At 36.1% G+C, this 17,773-nt stretch overlaps 1 protein-coding gene and 1 long non-coding RNA gene across 2 annotated transcripts; both read right to left on the minus strand.

Moving 5' to 3' along the window:
* Positions 1 to 430: 430 nt before the first annotated feature.
* LOC132317637 (uncharacterized) lies at positions 431 to 4,523 on the minus strand. Its single transcript, XR_009484127.1, has 5 exons — positions 4,488 to 4,523; positions 4,027 to 4,062; positions 2,219 to 2,257; positions 1,484 to 1,513; positions 431 to 1,076 (listed from the first exon to the last, which is right to left on the minus strand). It is a non-coding gene; the product is annotated as an uncharacterized LOC132317637 (long non-coding RNA).
* A 2,247-nt stretch (positions 4,524 to 6,770) lies between these two features.
* LOC132317626 (peroxisomal membrane protein PEX13-like) lies at positions 6,771 to 14,979 on the minus strand. Its single transcript, XM_059822171.1, has 10 exons — positions 14,968 to 14,979; positions 11,758 to 11,796; positions 10,979 to 11,017; positions 10,656 to 10,694; positions 9,848 to 9,886; positions 8,959 to 8,997; positions 8,481 to 8,519; positions 8,098 to 8,133; positions 7,260 to 7,289; positions 6,771 to 6,779 (listed from the first exon to the last, which is right to left on the minus strand). The coding sequence occupies exons 1-10, from the start codon at positions 14,977 to 14,979 to the stop codon at positions 6,771 to 6,773; spliced, it is 321 nt and encodes a 106-aa protein (XP_059678154.1).
* Positions 14,980 to 17,773: the final 2,794 nt, after the last annotated feature.

The raw sequence follows: 17,773 nt of genomic DNA on the forward strand, positions 1-17,773 counted from the left end.
GCAGCTCCAAGAGTGTGCTGCAAGATGGGGAACGGCTCTTGAACTCAAAAACAGGCCGTGGTCTTTCTATGACCACATTTACTGTACCTGCTTGCAGATATCAGCATCATTGTTGAAATTAAACTTGCAGATATGTTGGGTATCACAGGTTAGACTAAACACTTGAGAGAAGGAGCCAAGATACTATCACTTTTATCAACTTAATTAAATTTCCATTCCTTCCCAAGGGAAAATGCATGGTTTTTCAGCAGCTTTTAGACTATCAGCCTAACCTGGGGTGCATTGCCTCACAGCCTTCTCTGCAGAACTCTAGGTATTGGCAGTCAGTTTGAACAGAGTTCGGTATTTCTGCGCTCTGAGCTGTTTGGCTACTCTAATGAATAAATTTTAATTATCCCCGCAAAATTTCAGTTGCATGGATTTTTTTTTTTTTTTTTTTTGCTTTGCAACCTCCATATTGAACTTGCATTTGACTACGATAGACTAAAAACAATACTCTGATACTATTTTAGCATCTTTTTTTCTGTCCCCTGGAGGACAGCTTATCAGATGTTTACATTAGCCTTATTTTATGCGATGATGACCAGGCACAGTGCTCAGTTTGCATATACAACAATTTGTTTGACCTCCTCCGCTTTGGTTAATAACCAAGTATTTGTTTGTCGCACCAATCAGATTTCAGGTAGGTGTTCATCTCATTCCCCATCAGAAATAAAAATAAATCATACAGGTAGGGTACAATATGCTCTCTTAAAATGATGCCTAAAAACAGTGACAAAACTAATGATATCTACTAATGACTAAAACCAAAGGTAAACTAATGAGAGGCATGACATACTAGCTAGACATGCAACGTAACAGCCAAGCAGCATCTGCCAATTTGACTTAAGGGTAATTTTTTTTCTTACATCAAGTAATTAGTCTAATATCATTGAATATAATCCATGTCTAGGATGCCAAGGCAACTCTTCAGAAGTTCATAGAGACCATTTTGATGTAGCAGCAGAGAGAGCAAAGGCACTCAAAACACTGAGTAACAGCAGGAGTCGGGGAGTGGAGTGTTTCCCAGCAGAGCTCTATAAAAAAAAGAGAGCAATTTGATAAACCCAATTCAAAATAGTTCTATTTATTACTATTATAAAAGCACAGGAAGTTTCAGAAAAATCTTTTCCTATTAGCCCCCTTTATTATGTACACACTGCTGATATTAAAGGATCATGTGCCATATCTATAGTACACGTAAATCAACAGGTGTTCCATTTTTCAAGTGATAGGCATTATCAAAAGGATAAAGCACTTATGTGGTCGTACTTCTCATTTTTGTTGATACTATTCCCATTTATTATGTTGCACATGTATTTTCAAACTTTTATTCAGATATAGGAAATCTGACAGATACCTCACAGTATAAACAATACTTTCAGTTTTCTACAATATGTATAGGAAGAAACCAGTAGAAACTACAAAGAGGAAAAGCGCTTACCACTTGACTGCCCCCTGAGGAAGGTGAATTCTGAAAACAAACAAACAAACAAACATATCTACAAGTGTTCCCACCCAATGGCGTTGAACACAGTTTTGGCTATGATCAACAAAATTTTAATAGCTTAACCCACAGCATGGTTTTAAGTTGTTCAAGAGGAAAGCAGCTTTGCATAGATAAAGTAAATAGTTTTAGTTACACCCTCTATCTCATCTTAACATCTGAAAATTTCAGCTAAAATTGATGAAAGGGCAAAAGTCTAGTTTTCTTTCATTCCGTTATCATATTCCATACAGAGTTTTTCATTCCTATAGTTGAAACAAGATGTTAAAAATTGATGAGTACTGAAGAAAAAAAAAAGTGCAAAACCAGGTAACCTGCCAGTGAAAAACTCAACAATCTCGCTTATAAAAACAACAACAACAAAAAAAGATTAACTGAGCAGAGCCTACACAGAGAACAGGAATTTAAAAATAGAGGACAACAAAATGTAACAAGGCCACTAACTGAAATGTAAAGCAAGGAAGATTCAGATTTAAAATATAACTGTTATAGCCTTCCCAGGCTGAGGTCGTATTTTCAACAGCGGTTTCTTCAAATATGCTCTAATACAAATGGAACTAATACAGAATGTTCTCTTCAGATCGAATCATCCTGAAATTGCTCTATCAACCACCCAGGTTCTTTATTTACTAAGAAAAGAAGATGAAAATGCTGTGATGAAAGTATTCTTACCGGTTTCCCAGAATAAGTGCTTCCTGAGGTAGAGAAGCCCTGTAAAGTAATTACAAACCATTTATTTTTGTTGTATGAGACTCCTAGTGAATTGTGTCCAAAGAGCACACTGCAGTCTTGAAAATGCCCTAGATATTACTAGTTTTGATACTGACTTTGAATTTACCTTTTCCTTGCACCTTTTTTCCTATTTTAATTGAATGGTCTCAAGTAAGCACCGCTATGTCCTCTTTATTCCATCAACCATTTCAGAGGATTTTCAAAGCAATGTATCACTGACTGAACTACAGAGTTTGAAACTGAAACAGTTATCCTGATATTTAAATACATCATTCTAAATAGAATGATCCAGGCATGTTCCTGTGAGTAAGTAACAGAGTATATCAAAATTTTGCTATGGGAGGAATGAATGCTGCCTCATCCTAAGGTTCAAGTTTGAACAAAATATTCCAATTTTTGTTGGTCAGTTTTCTCATACATTTACAATTGTAACATAGTTTTAAATTTCACCCTCATTATTGTTACCTATTTTAAATACCAATATCCACATTTCTACCTTGGTTGTGGAATACTGAAAGAAGAATATCCTTACTGGCTTTCCTTGATGACTGCCTCCTGAGGAAGATGAACCCTGAAAAAAGATACCCATTTTTGACTCTAAGCCTATTTATACTTCAGTATATTCCTGCTATCTGGAATAAAGGACCACAGGAAAATGAACACTATTTTGTGTCCAGTTATCCAAAAATCCCAGGGAAAAGCTTATCTGAAATACAAGTATTTAACATATTTTTTGTTACAAGTATTCTTTTGAATGATGTATTAGTCAGAGAAATTAATTCAAAGAACAGCAACCTGTTTTGTAGTTATGATGTATTTAATATACATAAAGGAAAAATAATAAGGTCCAACTAAACATTGATTCACCTGGAATCAGTCTACAGTTAGATTGGGGGAGGGAGAAGGTAAATGTTAGATTCCTTTGCTCTACAGCCCTGCTTGAAGAAAGCACGAATAAGGAAGGTAACTGAAAATAAAAATGGATACTGAAAAATTAGATGTTCTACAAGACTCTTATTCAGTTTTCTGGCAAAGTTGCTCTGCTTATTTGAATGGCATTGCCAACAGGAAATCTTACAAGCATTGACTCTTTAAGAAAAGCCATCAAATATGGTACACAAAATGTCTCATCTTTACGATTCATGTATAAGAAAATGTAACAGTTGTGCCCACTTTTTAATAACAGGTGGATACATCTTATTTTCTATAAGAGATAAGCTAAAACATTTTGTGTCCTTATTTATATCTCCTGCCATTGAATGACAAGAGCAAGATCTAAGTTACATAGCAAAAAAAGGGGTCTGAAACAGATTAAAATATGCATAGTCAAATGTCAACTATTATTTCCTTCAAAAAGAAAAAGAAAGTATTTTCTTCAAAGCAACCCAGAAATACTTAAGACATGCATATAAAATCAATGAAAAGGTGAGCTCTGAGTACAAAGTGTATGATTACTATGAATTTAAACAGAAATAACTGTTGAGAAGTCCCTGTAATCTCATTCTGTGATTACTAGAACGAATCCAGAGATTGACTAGAAGTTCAGTCAGAGAGTAAAATGCTGGCTCAAAACTATGGAACTGTGTGAAAATAATATTGTGTTTGAATTGTTGAGATAAGTAAGAGTGACACTCTTTGCATATTTAAGTAATTCTCAGAAAAATGTCTAGTCCATAACCAACTGGATATAATTTTTTTAACAGGCTTATAAGAAAAAAGAAAGGTGAACTCGAAATTTGTTTACTTACTGGTTTACCATGTTGTCTGCCTCCAGAATATGAGCCCTGTAAGAAGTCAATCAAACATCTATTAGTTGAATGAAAAAATTTTTTATCACTGTCTTGAGACAATTTGTGCAGTACTTAGGACAAACTTATTTGGATGTTGTTTGAACAAAAAGTACCTGGGGTACCTGAAACTTAAGCTATCTGCTGCACACCAAAACAATGGCAATTTGTTATCTGAATCAAGAAAGCGGTGCTATGAAATACATTATAGCGACTATAGTTTTATACAGAGCAGTAATTCATTATAAACAAGTCTTTTATTCAGCTTGCTGAAACGACTTTAATTGATATTACCTCAACTATTTAAGCTCAGTAAAATGGCCAAACGAATGTATCTTTCAGCATCAAGTCACCATCTGACCTGATCCAGATGGTACAGGGAAAGAGTTAGGAGTGATGGGATGGGAAGAGAATATACTCACCTGCCCACCATACTGGCTGCTTCCTGAAGGAGAAGATCCCTATTAAAAAAAAAGAAAAACACAGGAAACTTAAGTGCTTAAGCATTAGCAGAATAACAGCAGTTACTCTTTTTTTTTTTTTTTTAATCTGTCCAGAATGAAACATCACAGAAGGAGCTATTGACAGGAGATCTCAATAGGAATCTGGAAAGTATATTAATCTAAAAAGATGCAGTGTAGGAATTCTGACTTAATTCCGCTAAGTTCCTTAACAGTTGAACTAGTACATTTGGCAAACAGTCACAAAACACCTGCTAAGACTATTCCCTGACATAAATACATGGATATGAAGTGTCTTTAAGTATGGCTCTGTTCAAGAGAAAAAAACCCAAACTTGCGTTTTTCTGCTAGGTCAAACGTGTTCAGAGAGCATCATGTGTATTGTTGTAAGAGCATCCTTATTATTCCGAATAAGTAATTTGGGAAAAATTTGTTTTGCAGCTTTTAGAAATCCTCTTCATGCTACAAGAAATTATCTTCTTAAAAGAGTGATACTGAACTCAAATGCTTGCCAATGGAGTAAAAAGAAATTATTTTTTAGTATAGCAGAGCGAAACATTGCGAACAGTAATATTAATGAAAAATATGTTCCACCTTCTTATTAGATAGCCATCCGTTACATCTGTTAACTATTTGGGCTGGTAAGATTTCTTGACCAGTGACAAACCACTAAGTCTACAAAAGGTACGTAGGGAGCTGCTTACAGTAAGGGACTCGAATTGCAGCTGAAGATGAGGAAAGTAGTATTATTGTGGTTAACACATCAGAATTTGTATTTTCAAAGCAATGTCTATTGGTATATTTTGTTCCAAATTTCCAAGTATTTAATCTAAACAAATGCAAAAAAAAAAGGATAATTTCAATATAATTGAAAAATAACACAGAAAATAGATTTTGAACTGGTGTCATAGCAATGTGAAAGTAAAACATAAAAATGGTTAATTAAAATGATACTTGAGATAAGAGGCATTCTGAGGCAAAATACCTAAAATTACGATTTATGCAGTTTCTTTAAATTGAAGTTTACACATGCTACTCCATTTCAGTTACTGAGAAATGGTCCGTATTTTCAGATATTTATTGAGAGTAAAATGACTCTGAAAAACTGACTGGCAGTATATGCACTGCATCATCGTTTTCATTTAATACATAGCAAGTAGGAAGATGATCTTGGAAAACAAAGAAAAATTGCTTGCCTGTCCACCATACTGACTGCTTCCAGAATACGATGAACCCTGTAAAAAGAATGTGAAACTTTTGTAAATATTTTTTTTAAAATACCACTTGGCATCAAAAAAACTCTAGACCTAATCTAAACAATATTAATGACACTGATTAACTGAAAGAACTTTACACAGTTATTAATGCAGTGGCAAATGGCTACTTATCTGCACATCATATTAGTGGTTCATGCAACGAGATGAACCCTGTGAATTATTTTTCAGTATTTTTTTTGAGGTAAGTACAAAGTAAAATCTCGGCTCTAGTATATAGAAAGAGATAACTGAAACATCAAGAGTGATTCAATGAAAAGCCACGTGCCATCTCTGGAATTATTGTCCCTATCTCTGTGACTAAACTGAACTCAATATTTAATGGCTTCTGGGCAAATATGGCAACTCAGCCATGTTTATTCCTGAGGAACTGGAACTAATCTGTCTAAATGATAAAGACAAATTGCCTACCTGTCCACCATGGTAGCTGTTTCCTCCAAAAGAGCCCTGTATTCAACAAAAATAGCAATGTTTACTCTGTATTAAATTCAATGTCACGTAGAGGAAAAACAAGAGAACATATTGATCAAGTAATTTACACTATTACTAGTATACTTTTCTCTTTGGTTGATTAAACAAGTAAAGGATTTCCTTATTCCTTCAGATTATTTGCTTGCAAAGAGAAGTAATTTATATGTTGTTTTCAGCACTTCTGATTCTCAGAAGTGGCATATATACCATGAGTGATATACTTATAGCATGTGGGTTTTGCTTGATATCATAATCTCAGAAAGTGAAGTCATCTAAGCAATTTTGACTATACTGAGACGACAGATAACTGAACACTCTTAATTTCAGCAACACAGTGGTGGTTTTGGTTTTGTTTTTTTTTTTTTAAAGTATTTACAAAAGTATAGAGAATATACTAATTAGACAGAAAAATGGAAATAGCTTTAACTTTTTAAATGCATTGTTCTGCTCCCACTTCAAAGCATTTTGGGGCAAGATTTCAGATCTAAGTTTCACTAGTTCAATCATACTGTTAATAACCATCATAAAAAGAGCACTGTTACACACGTGTCCAAAACCCAGCAGATGAGAGATATTTGGGAAACAGATTCTCATAAAAGTCCCAGGCCTCTCTTACAAACAAAAAGAAATTAAATGCTTTGAAGCAGTTTTTCATGTCTGGATATTTTAAAGTCTTCCTTTAATACAGATACTGGAGAACATTACTACTTGTTTAGTCAAAGGTGGAGAAAGTGCAGTTTATTTCCCATGTATTTGTTTGAAAATAGAAATGCATCTGGGTAGCTAGTTTTGACTACAATACTAAAGTTGCAAGTGACTTAATATTTTTGTCCTTAGCAGGTTCAAAAATTCTCATTTTAGCACAACGTGAAAAAAACTTTCATCATACATCTAAATTCACAGACAGAATTCAAGAAATGCAATTCCTTGGGAATTTTCCAGTATGTGTATATACTATGAAAAATATACAAAGACAAAGAATACTTACTGAACTTCCACCGGGGCATACACATCCACCCTGTATAAAACACAACCAAACTTATTTTCCTGAGTCTATGACTGGAAGAGGCCTCTGAATTAGTAAATCAAACTCACATTCTCCTACTGCAAGAAAATGGACTATAAAATCCTGCTCATAGAGTCACCAAGCTCAATCTAAAAAGTAGCTTCTTTGTCTCTCCACTGTCCTTTCAGTCTAGCTGTGCACTTTCTGATCAAATTTTTAAATCTAGTCTTCTAATTTCTTATTTAAAACTTACAGTAAACACCTTGCTCACCAAAAGGATGAGTAAAAAAAAAAAAATTCTGAGTAATACTACAGAAAATATTTGGTTGGGAGGTTTTTTTGTTTTGTTTTTATTTTTTTGTGGTGTTTTTTTTTTTTCCTAGAGAGGCCAGAGCACCTGGAATACATGCAGTACTCTTTCATGCTACAGATGTTACAGAAAACACTAAAGATGACTTCCAGTGGAGGCCTACTAGGTGATTTCTACTCTGATAAAACTGACTGAGAGGTGGCCAGGGGTTCACCATTCAGTGTCCAACTCTCCACATTCAATCCACATGAAATGCATAAGAAGAAAAATGTTCAGCACCAAAGCAGGCACAGAAACTCAAATACAACTGCCATTCAGACAGTTACTACTGGCTGCTCTAGCCTGCGGATGTCTGAATGACACGGAAAAAGAAAGCAACGTGTTGCTGAGGCTTTGGGCAAAAAGCACAGTGGTGAAGGAAAACAGTTCTTGTGAAGGAAAGATACGCAAAGTAAATTGTGAGTGCCTGACACTAGGACAGCTGAACGGTATGGAGAAAGAAAAGCATACCTGTCCACCAGACTGGCTGCCTCCTGAAGAGTAGCCCTGGAAAAAAAAAAGAGTAACTAATTATGTTACTGAGTAACATTCTCACTTGTTCTCTGTAGTCCTTAGTCTTTCAAATTGCTTCTGTTTAAACATAACACCAAAAATGAGCTTCTTAGAACCATGATCTGTTTAAGGAAGCATTTCCATGCAGTCATACAGGCCCGTGTATCATTTGCTCATATCATGATCTGACATACCAGACAGACCCATACTTAGCAATCCTCATTCAGTTTGGCTTAAAGACATTCTTTCTTAGAATGCTGCTTTTTTGCAAAAAGTACAGGTCAGTTTTCCTAATGAACTGTGTACCAAATCTGCAAATACTATGAAAGTAGAAGTTTTACCTGTCCACTGTACTGGCTGCTTCCTGAAGAAGCTATACCCTAAAGAAATGGGAAAGCATTCATAATGATTCTGTGATATTGCACATTCTTTAACTTACGACCTGTCACAGAAAAACACACTTGTCTTCCATGGATTTAAGTGTCACAGGAATGCGAATACTTCCTTTATGACCATACTGAAATCTATTGGCCTTTACAATGGCTACTGTTTAAACAGAACAATAAAGATTAAATCAAAGTCAGCTTCATGCAGGTGTGAGCAGTGCTGCTGCACTGGATTGTGTGCTCAGGCCAGCCTCTTACGTTTTACTTTCCTGAGTGGGCTGACACAGCAGAAGGTCATATATTCATCTATTCTGCCCAAACACTGTTCTGCTGTAAGCCACCCCTTTGTAAAATATTGTTTTCCACAAAACAGAAAAAGAGAGAAAGGTGAATAATGGAAAAAACAACCCATAAACAGAAAAACAATTCTCACCTGTCCTCCATAATGGCTGCCACCTGAGAAAGATGGACCCTGAAGCAAAGGTGCTAATTATTTCTCTATCAAAAAGCTTCTTTAAAGGTTTTTTGAAAGAAAGACTATTTTCTTTCTCTGATGCACAATGAAAGATAACAGAAAGAGAAACACTCAACCTACTCCTTTATGTGTTCTATGCAAATTAAGGATGGTCTGTAACGTACGAACCTTCCATAATATTGATCACGAGCCATTAGGATTATATACCTAGTTTTGGGGGACTGTATTTGGACTGAAGGTCTCTTTCTCCTCTAATTCCCTCTTCCAGAAGTCTGACAATAAATGTTTTCAGAGGCTAAGGATGAGTTTGTTGGGGATTTCACTCCATATTAAAGGCTATACCACTAGGCAGCAGTAGGAACCCTATCCATCATCTTTCATTTCACAAGGGCATGGAACACCTTCTTTTAACAACTCCTGACCTTCTCTTCTGTTCCCCTCCGAGACATACTGCTTCTCTGGTATCAACTCTGATATTGCATTTTGCTGAAGGAAGTGAGGTATACCATAGGTTGAGGTAGAGGAGGAATGCAATCTGCTTCCAGCACTCCTTACTGTTAGAGCTAAGAAAACATGCCAGCAGCAGAAGGGAAATGAGTCCAGAACAAGGCGGGCAGGTCAGACCAAGGAACAAGGTCAGAACTGCATTTACTGTGATACAACAGAAGTACTGGCCCTTCATAGTTTTTCTATTGTTTCAGATCCTATATCTTTAGATACCTGATTATCTATTACCAGATTAACAGAGTTTAATCAAAATACTATTTTTTCAGTCAATAGAAAAGTACCAAGTTTTGATGTAGAAGCTGGGTGTTGGGATAAGGACTATACAAGAAAAGATTCTCACCTGTCCTCCATACTGGCTGCCTCCTGAAGAAGGTGAACCCTGAACAAAAAGAATTAAATGATCTCTATATCCATATCACAGTACTCCTTTAAACCATGCTCCATATGAAGGAGAGGTACCTAACTCCTTTCTGTACAAAACTGACTGGACTGAACCAGGCTGTGCAAAAAGGAGTGAGACTCATCTGCATTTACCACGATGCATCAGAAATTACATCTAAAAACTCTTCTGTGGCTTTGTATCATATACATTTATAACTACTATATACCTCACAACAAATTAAATAAAACTTGAAAAAAAGCCCAGCCACCTCCTTAAAATGTTCTTTTACACAGAAAACTACCAAGTCTCTTGGATAAAGTAGTAAGCACTACAAAGGAAGAATTTTCACCTGTCCACCATGCTGGCTGCCTCCTGAGGAAGGTGAACCCTGAATATCAACAAAAAAGGAAACTGAAACTTCTTTGCACCCATTTAATAGAATCATTTCATGAGGCTTCTAAAAATTTTGGTCAGCTTCATGAAATATAAATTTATTTCAGGAAGACATGACCTCTACTGCAAATTTCAGGAGCCAATAGAGTCAACCATGTATTTAACATTCTCTTTTTTCACAGACTTAAATAATGATCTTCATCTGAACTCGTTTTGTTTAATGACAGTAGCACCATAATGCTACAGAGAAAGATTTACTGAGAAGATTTTAGACTAAGATAAATAAAGCTAAGGTGGACAGCTGGGTAGACAATGAATAAACTACAAGTTTGCATAGGTCAAAACTATAAAAGTGGGGACTATTAATGCTTACTTGTCCACCATAATGGCTGCCTCCATAAGATGATGACCCCTGGAAAAATATTGAAAATCAGTTATTTCTGAATATGTAATTCATGGAGACAAGCGGCAATGACATCTGTATTTTGTTATTTGAGTGTTTGTTTGTAATCTTCCCAGAATAAACTCTATATTTTTGTCTTCCTTCAATTCACAATATTACTACCGAGAACAGACCCTTATAAAGTTTCTTGAAACACTAAATTGAGATAGCTATCTGGATAATCCTTTACTTGATAAGAGTCAAATAATGGTAAAACAAATATATCATATAAAATATTGAAAGTAAGAGCTTACATGTCCACCATACTGGCTAGCTCCAGAGGAATATGAATCCTGTAAAGAATACCAAATAAGTGAATTTCCTGATGTAGGATTTCCTTAAATCAAAACATAACTCTCCCAGGACAATAGGAGCAAGAGAGCAAAGTAAGAGTGAAGGTGAGCGAGCAGGACTTCCAGTACGCTTTAAGAACTAGAGTTCAAGCCTTACAAGGTAACGGGGAAATACCTGAGTTCCTAAGAAAGGGTGGAAGGCAAAAGAACCTACTACTTTGTTTGTGTGACTTCTTGGGAAGGTTAAAGCAGCATTCTTTCAAGTTCTTTCTCTGCTCATTTCTGGAGAATGGCATTTCTTTATTTGGAAAGTTGAATCCTGGGCCAAAGCTAGCAGTAAAAGGCTGGCTATCTAACAGGACTCTGAAAACCAAACCAAGCAAATTTACTGAAGCCTCAATACAACAAGAGGCCTCTTTAAAGAGGGGAGGTTGGATTTGTTTTACTTCTAATGGAATTAGGTCCACTAGGAATGAAAAATGCTGCATTTTGATTCATCATTTCCCCACACCTATTTTTTGTGAGCTTCATCATGCAAGTTTCACAAACACAAGGGCACTATTTGCTAAAAAAGCCATCGTGTATAATTTTTAGGACATATCAAACTCAATGATGAATTTCATTTACTGAGTTTTTGCTTAAACATAGTTCCCATATCAAAACTGAATTTAACTGAGTTTGTGAATAACCATCACTTTCAGAAGTGGCAAGCTGGCTCTCCTCTTGGAGTGAGTGCTTACTTGGCTACTGTATTGACTGCCTCCAGAGGAAGACGAGCCCTGGGGGGAAAAAAAAGAAAAGAAAAAAAAAAAGAAATCAGTTATTTTTCTCTAACAGAACTATTTTAAAGCAAAAATTCTTGAAGGACAGCAGTATATAAATTTCTATTTTAAACTTTTTTGCTTGGGTTTAACATCCACTCAAAATGTAAAATCTAGCTTTCCCTACTTTGTTAATAGATCTAAAATTTAGTGTGTACCTGTCCTCCAGAATGGCTGCCTCCAGAGTCCTTTCAGAAAGGAAATACCAGCTATTTCACTTCAAAGGGTCTGACTGAAGGATAGGCAGCTTATTTCTTTCAGTTTAAAATCAGCACACTGAAGAATGACATCCCCACAAAAAGCTTTTAATGTTCATTCTTGCAGAGTACTACGGACATTTGAGTACTCTGAGCTTCCACAAGATCTGCTAAGCTCATAAAGAAATGAAACTATTTTGTGTTTAGTTTATAATGTTACGCATCTATCAGAAATGTATCCTTCATAAGGAATATTAACAGTGTAAAATGACTTTTCAATTGCCCTGTAAAGAAGGTGTTAAAGACCATATTCTGAGGCAGACTGCAATATATAGTTGAGGGAGAACCAAGATCTACATTCAGTATGCAAGAGACATTCTCCCATGCTGAGGTACTGGGTGCATCTACGCATTAAAGTACAGATCAGGAGTGTGCCTTTGAGACAAAACTCATGATAGTCCCCACTCACTGTAGTTTGTTTTGCATCATGGAGTGATCTCAGAGTGAATTAATTGGATGCCTTTCAGATTAAACTAAATTGTAGAATGCTCTCTAGGGACATGCTTAAGGCATTTACTACCACGACAAGGTAGTAAATGGACTTTTGGTCCATGGGACCATACCAGAGCAAACCCTTCCTGAAATGTGTATGGTATCACCATTAGCTTATCAGCACCGATCATTTCACTCTGTAGAGTGAAACAATCCTAGCAGTTTGCAGTACTTGTCGATGTAGACACAATCACTATGTTCCCTTAATCTTTATACACAATCCCTGCTTCCAAACTGCTGTCCAAAGACAGCTAAGTCAGTAAAAACCAAAAACCTCAGTCCCAATTGGAAGTTTCAAAGGAAACAAATCCCAACATCAATAATATGAAGGATGTAGAACACGTGTGGGTAAGAATATTTTCCTGACTGTAAATATATACACATTCCTCCTTCCTACAAGGGAGCACAAGACCAGCCCTATTAATTAGGACTAATTTTAATTTTTTTTACATTTAAAATTAATTTTTGTATAGTACATTTACGTAGCTGTGACCAAGCCAGCTTTATATCAGTTAGCAGTCTAATAACAACACCACAGACTTCAGGGCTAGATACCAAAAGACCCAAATGTTTTTTCTCCCTTTAGTGTAGCACATACAGAGCTCCAGTGACATACACTGCATGACTTTCTAACACATGATGAACAGAACTGGTCTTGGGAACCCTGTAAACAGGTGTCTCCTGCAAAAGAGTTCTTATCCATATGAGAGGGCTAACATCATTAAATTACTGATCTATGAATACTAACCTTTCTTGCAGTAAATGATCTAAGAGGAATACAAACACATAAATCCATGTCCTTATGGGATATTTTGACATAATTCCAAGGAAGCCAATGGAACCGGCTCCCAAAATAAATATTTATATTGTATGCATCTGCATTTGTGCCAAACAACATTTTTTCATTCAAAGACTTCTCTTTGAATGAATACTATTTCAAATGGAAAGAGAAACGGCGAGTGCTGCATGAACGTCTCGTGTGTATTTTTAATTGTAAGTAAGGCAGGTTATTTTCACAAGCGTATGACTTCTATTAGGTACTGCCTCTTTTTAACCTCTCTAGCCATTATATTGACAAAACAAACACAGGGCACCCTTAAAAGCTGATGAACATTGCTTACATTTGCAGAGGAATCACTTCTGACTAAGGTAGGGGATCCACCCTGTAAGGGGGGGGAGAGGGAAGAAAAGAGAAAAATTAGCCTTTGTCTTTGAATCTAAACTAAAAATGAAACAAAACCTTAGAATGCCTATTCTATGGTATTTTAAAGGAAGAATATCACACTCTGAAATTAAATTACACTTCACTTACTTAATTTGCCAAGACAGCAAATAGTCTTTTTCAGCCTGGAAAACCATAAATCACAAAGTATCATTTTTTATCTAGCCATGACTCATTGCCTAGAAAATAAGAACGCTACCCAAGGTGCATGAATGTCCTTTACATACTACGTATTGATTGACCATATATGATTTGCTTTGGAAAGCATGTATTATCCTATTTCACAGTCTTTAAATAATTTCATATGGACTTAAAAGCACCAATGACAAGTGGCTCTTTTTTTTTTTTAATTTGGTAAAAATTGATTTCTGAGACAACTTTTTATGGTTAGCAGTTTTGTAGACTTGATATTATTTTAGCTTCCCTTCATGATAGATCTTTTGTCAATTAATTCTACTATTTAATGAAATAATTTTTTTTTTTTTTCTTTTGGAGAGGAGATACACAACTCTGTAAATACTGTATGGTAACTGAAAGTCACTGCTCAGAGAAAACACCTTGCTGCCAACTTAGGGGCTTCCTGGCCTGTATCAGAAATAGTGTGGCCAGCAGGAGTAGGGAGGTGATCATGCCCCAGTATTCGGCACTGGTGAAGCCGCACCTCAAATACTGTGTTCAGTTTTGGGCCCCTCGCTACAAGAAAGACATTGAGGTGCTGAAGCGTGTCCAGAGAAGGGGGACGAAGCTGGTGAGGGTTCTGGAGTACAAGTCTCATGAGGAGTGGCTGAGGGAACTGCGGTTGTTCAATGTGGAGGAGACCTTATGGCTCTCTACAACTACCTGAGAGGAGGTTCTAGCGAGGTGGGTGCTGGTTTCTTTTCTCAAGTTACAAGCGATAGGACGAGAGGAAAAAGCCTCAAGTTGTGCTGGGGGAGGTTTAGGTTGGCTATTAGGAAAAATGTCTTTACCGAAAGGATTATCAAGCATTGGAACAGGCTGCCCAGGGAAGTGGTTGAATCATCATCACTGGAGGTATTTAAAAGACATGTAGACGTGGTGCTTAGTGACATGGTGTAGTGTTTGTCTTGGCAGTGTTAGGTTTATGGTTGAACTTGATGATCTTAAAGATCCTTTCCAACCTAAATGATTCTATGATACCAAGTTCCTCATCGTGGCGTAATGAGAAATAACTCCTACCATGTCAGTAATATGTAAGTCACTAAAGGAACAATGAATATAAAATTAAGAGTACATTCAAATAAATAAATTAGAAATAAATAGGACTGCAGATAATTTTCTAGTTAAATAATTTAGTAAAATAAAATATATAATGAACAAATAACACTTACAGAACTTTCCCTGGAACAATCACATCCACCCTGTAAAAAATGCAGAAAATATTTAAGATATCAAGAGCCCAGGACTGAAAGGGACTCCAGTTACAACTCAAATTACTTATTCTACCATCCCAGGTATGCACACCATAAAGTTACATTCATAACTGCTCAAGTGCCCAACTTCTAGAAATTAGTCTATTTTTTGTTCTCTTCATGCTGTGCAACTATTCCTGCACTTATTGCTCTGATGGGGCAAAAAACTTCTAATATTGTTATCTTCAAATTCGTTATCTACAGTCTTTACCTTAAAAATCTTACTCACCAAAAGGATGAGTAAAAAAATTCTGAGTAGCACTACAGAAAATATTCGGTTGGGAGGTTTTTTTTGTTTTGTTTTGGTTTGGTTTTTTTTGTGGTGGTTTTTTTTTTTTTCCTACAGAGGCCAGAGCACCTGGAATACATGCAGTACTCTTTCATGCTACAGATGTTACAGAAAACACTAAAGATGACTTCCAGTGGAGGCCTACTAGGTGATTTCTACTCTGATAAAACTGACTGAGAGGTGGCCAGGGGTTCACCATTCAGTGTCCAACTCTCCACATTCAATCCGCATGAAATGCATAAGAAGAAAAATGTTCAGCACCAAAGCAGGCACAGAAACTCAAATACAACTGCCATTCAGACAGTTACTACTGGCTGCTCTAGCCTGCGGATGTCTGAATGACACGGAAAAAGAAAGCAATGTGTTGCTGAGGCTTTGGGCAAAAAGCACAGTGGTGAAGGAAAACAGTTCTTGTGAAGGAAAGATACGCAAAGTAAATTGTGAGCGCCTGACACTAGGACAACTGAACGGTATGGAGAAAGAAAAGCATACCTGTCCACCAGACTGGCTGCCTCCTGGAGAAGTTGAACCCTGTAAATGTTATATTTTCATTTAAAAGATTTTCTTTAAGTTTGATTACAATATGTTGTCTTTTACTCTCTAAACTATGTTTGAAAATAGCTCACTAGTTAAGAACCCAGTTTTATCTGTTGAAAGATTAATGAGGATAAAAGAACCCCACAGTAGTCTGGAAACTTAGGGATTGCCAATCTGGTAATAGTTTCTTGAAATATGTACATTGGGCGGGGAAAAAAAAAAAAAAAAAAAAGAAAAGAAGAAAAAACTCAATACTGAAGAAAAATTTCCCACCTGCCCACCATACTGGCTGGTTCCTGATGAGGATGAGTCCTGGGGGGGGAAAAAAAAAAAAATCACTTAACTTATATTTATAAATATAAAAATTTGTATCAAATATTTATTACTTTCATTTGTTTCCTGGTGTTAGAACATCAGTTAATACATGAATTGTATTTTGACCACTCTGCTTACACTTAGACTTTTACATAGAGATATATAAGGAAAAGGTATTTGAGTACGAAATGAATTTTGCTCACAGATAAAAAAAATTGCTGTAATACAATATGAGGACTCAAGATTTTGTATAACAGATACTTCAGGTCAAAAATACAAAGAGTTAGTATTTACCTGTCCACTGGAGTAGCCACCACCTTGAGAAGATGATCCCTGCAAAAAATAGACCCAATTTATTTTTGTTTAAAATGGCTTCTGAAAAACAAGACTATATTGTCAAACAGTCATACACACATTTTAAAACATTTTTAATTTTTTTTTTTTAAAAACAGTTTGCCATTTTGTTTCACAAGACATGATGCCAGATGTCATGAGAAATTCTAGGAGATAAACAGTTGGGTATAATTTACTCGTCAGGATTATTTTTAAATAAAAAGCTATTTTGGAAGGGAACAGCAAATAATGAATAAAATAGATGCTTACATGTCCACCTGACTGGCTGCCTCCTGGGGAATAAAAATCCTGGAAAAATGTATTGAAATTATATGAAAAAACCAAAAACTTCCTTTCTTTCATAGTATGGAAAGATCAGGATGGAAGCTGAACACTCCTTCTTGCTTCTCCACTTTCCTTGATTTTCTCTCATGGATTGTTCAAGAACAACAAAAAAAAGGTCTTTCTGTATAAAACAGTACATGCCCCTTTATGCCTGTTGATAATTGCTCTTTTGGTGAAAGATATTCTTTTGAATAAAATGATGAAAGATTTCTTATATCTCCAACAAAAAAATTTCTTAGTCTGTGTCATTTATTTCTCATTAGAATAAATAAAATGGGTGCCACGTAAAAATGACAGGAAAATGGAAGCCCTCATAAGTAAGTCATATAGCACAATAAAGCAAAGGGTTTTACTTAGAATAAATGCTGGACAAATCATGGTATTGACGCCTTTTGCAGTCAGAAAATGAGTAAAAAAGCACAGGAACCTGAACAAGTAAATTGTGGTCCCATGTTAGTAGTGTGAGTTTGAGATTCAGTGGCACACCTCAGCATCAGTTGGGATTTCTTTAGTCTTGAGGACTTTCTATCCCACACTGGAAGCTACCACACCAGCTTCCACACAAGATGCAATTTAGGTGACTAGCAGTTGCCAAGCAGTGGGGCAGAAACCCTGGCAACACATAAGGAAGTAGTGCTTACCCGTTCGCTCTGCCGGCTGCCAGATGGCGAGGTAGGATCCTAAAAAAATATTAGGATATAGTTATTGCGTGGCA

This window comes from Gavia stellata, chromosome 10, assembly GCF_030936135.1.
Source record: "Gavia stellata isolate bGavSte3 chromosome 10, bGavSte3.hap2, whole genome shotgun sequence".
Classification (NCBI taxonomy): Eukaryota; Metazoa; Chordata; class Aves; order Gaviiformes; family Gaviidae; genus Gavia; species Gavia stellata.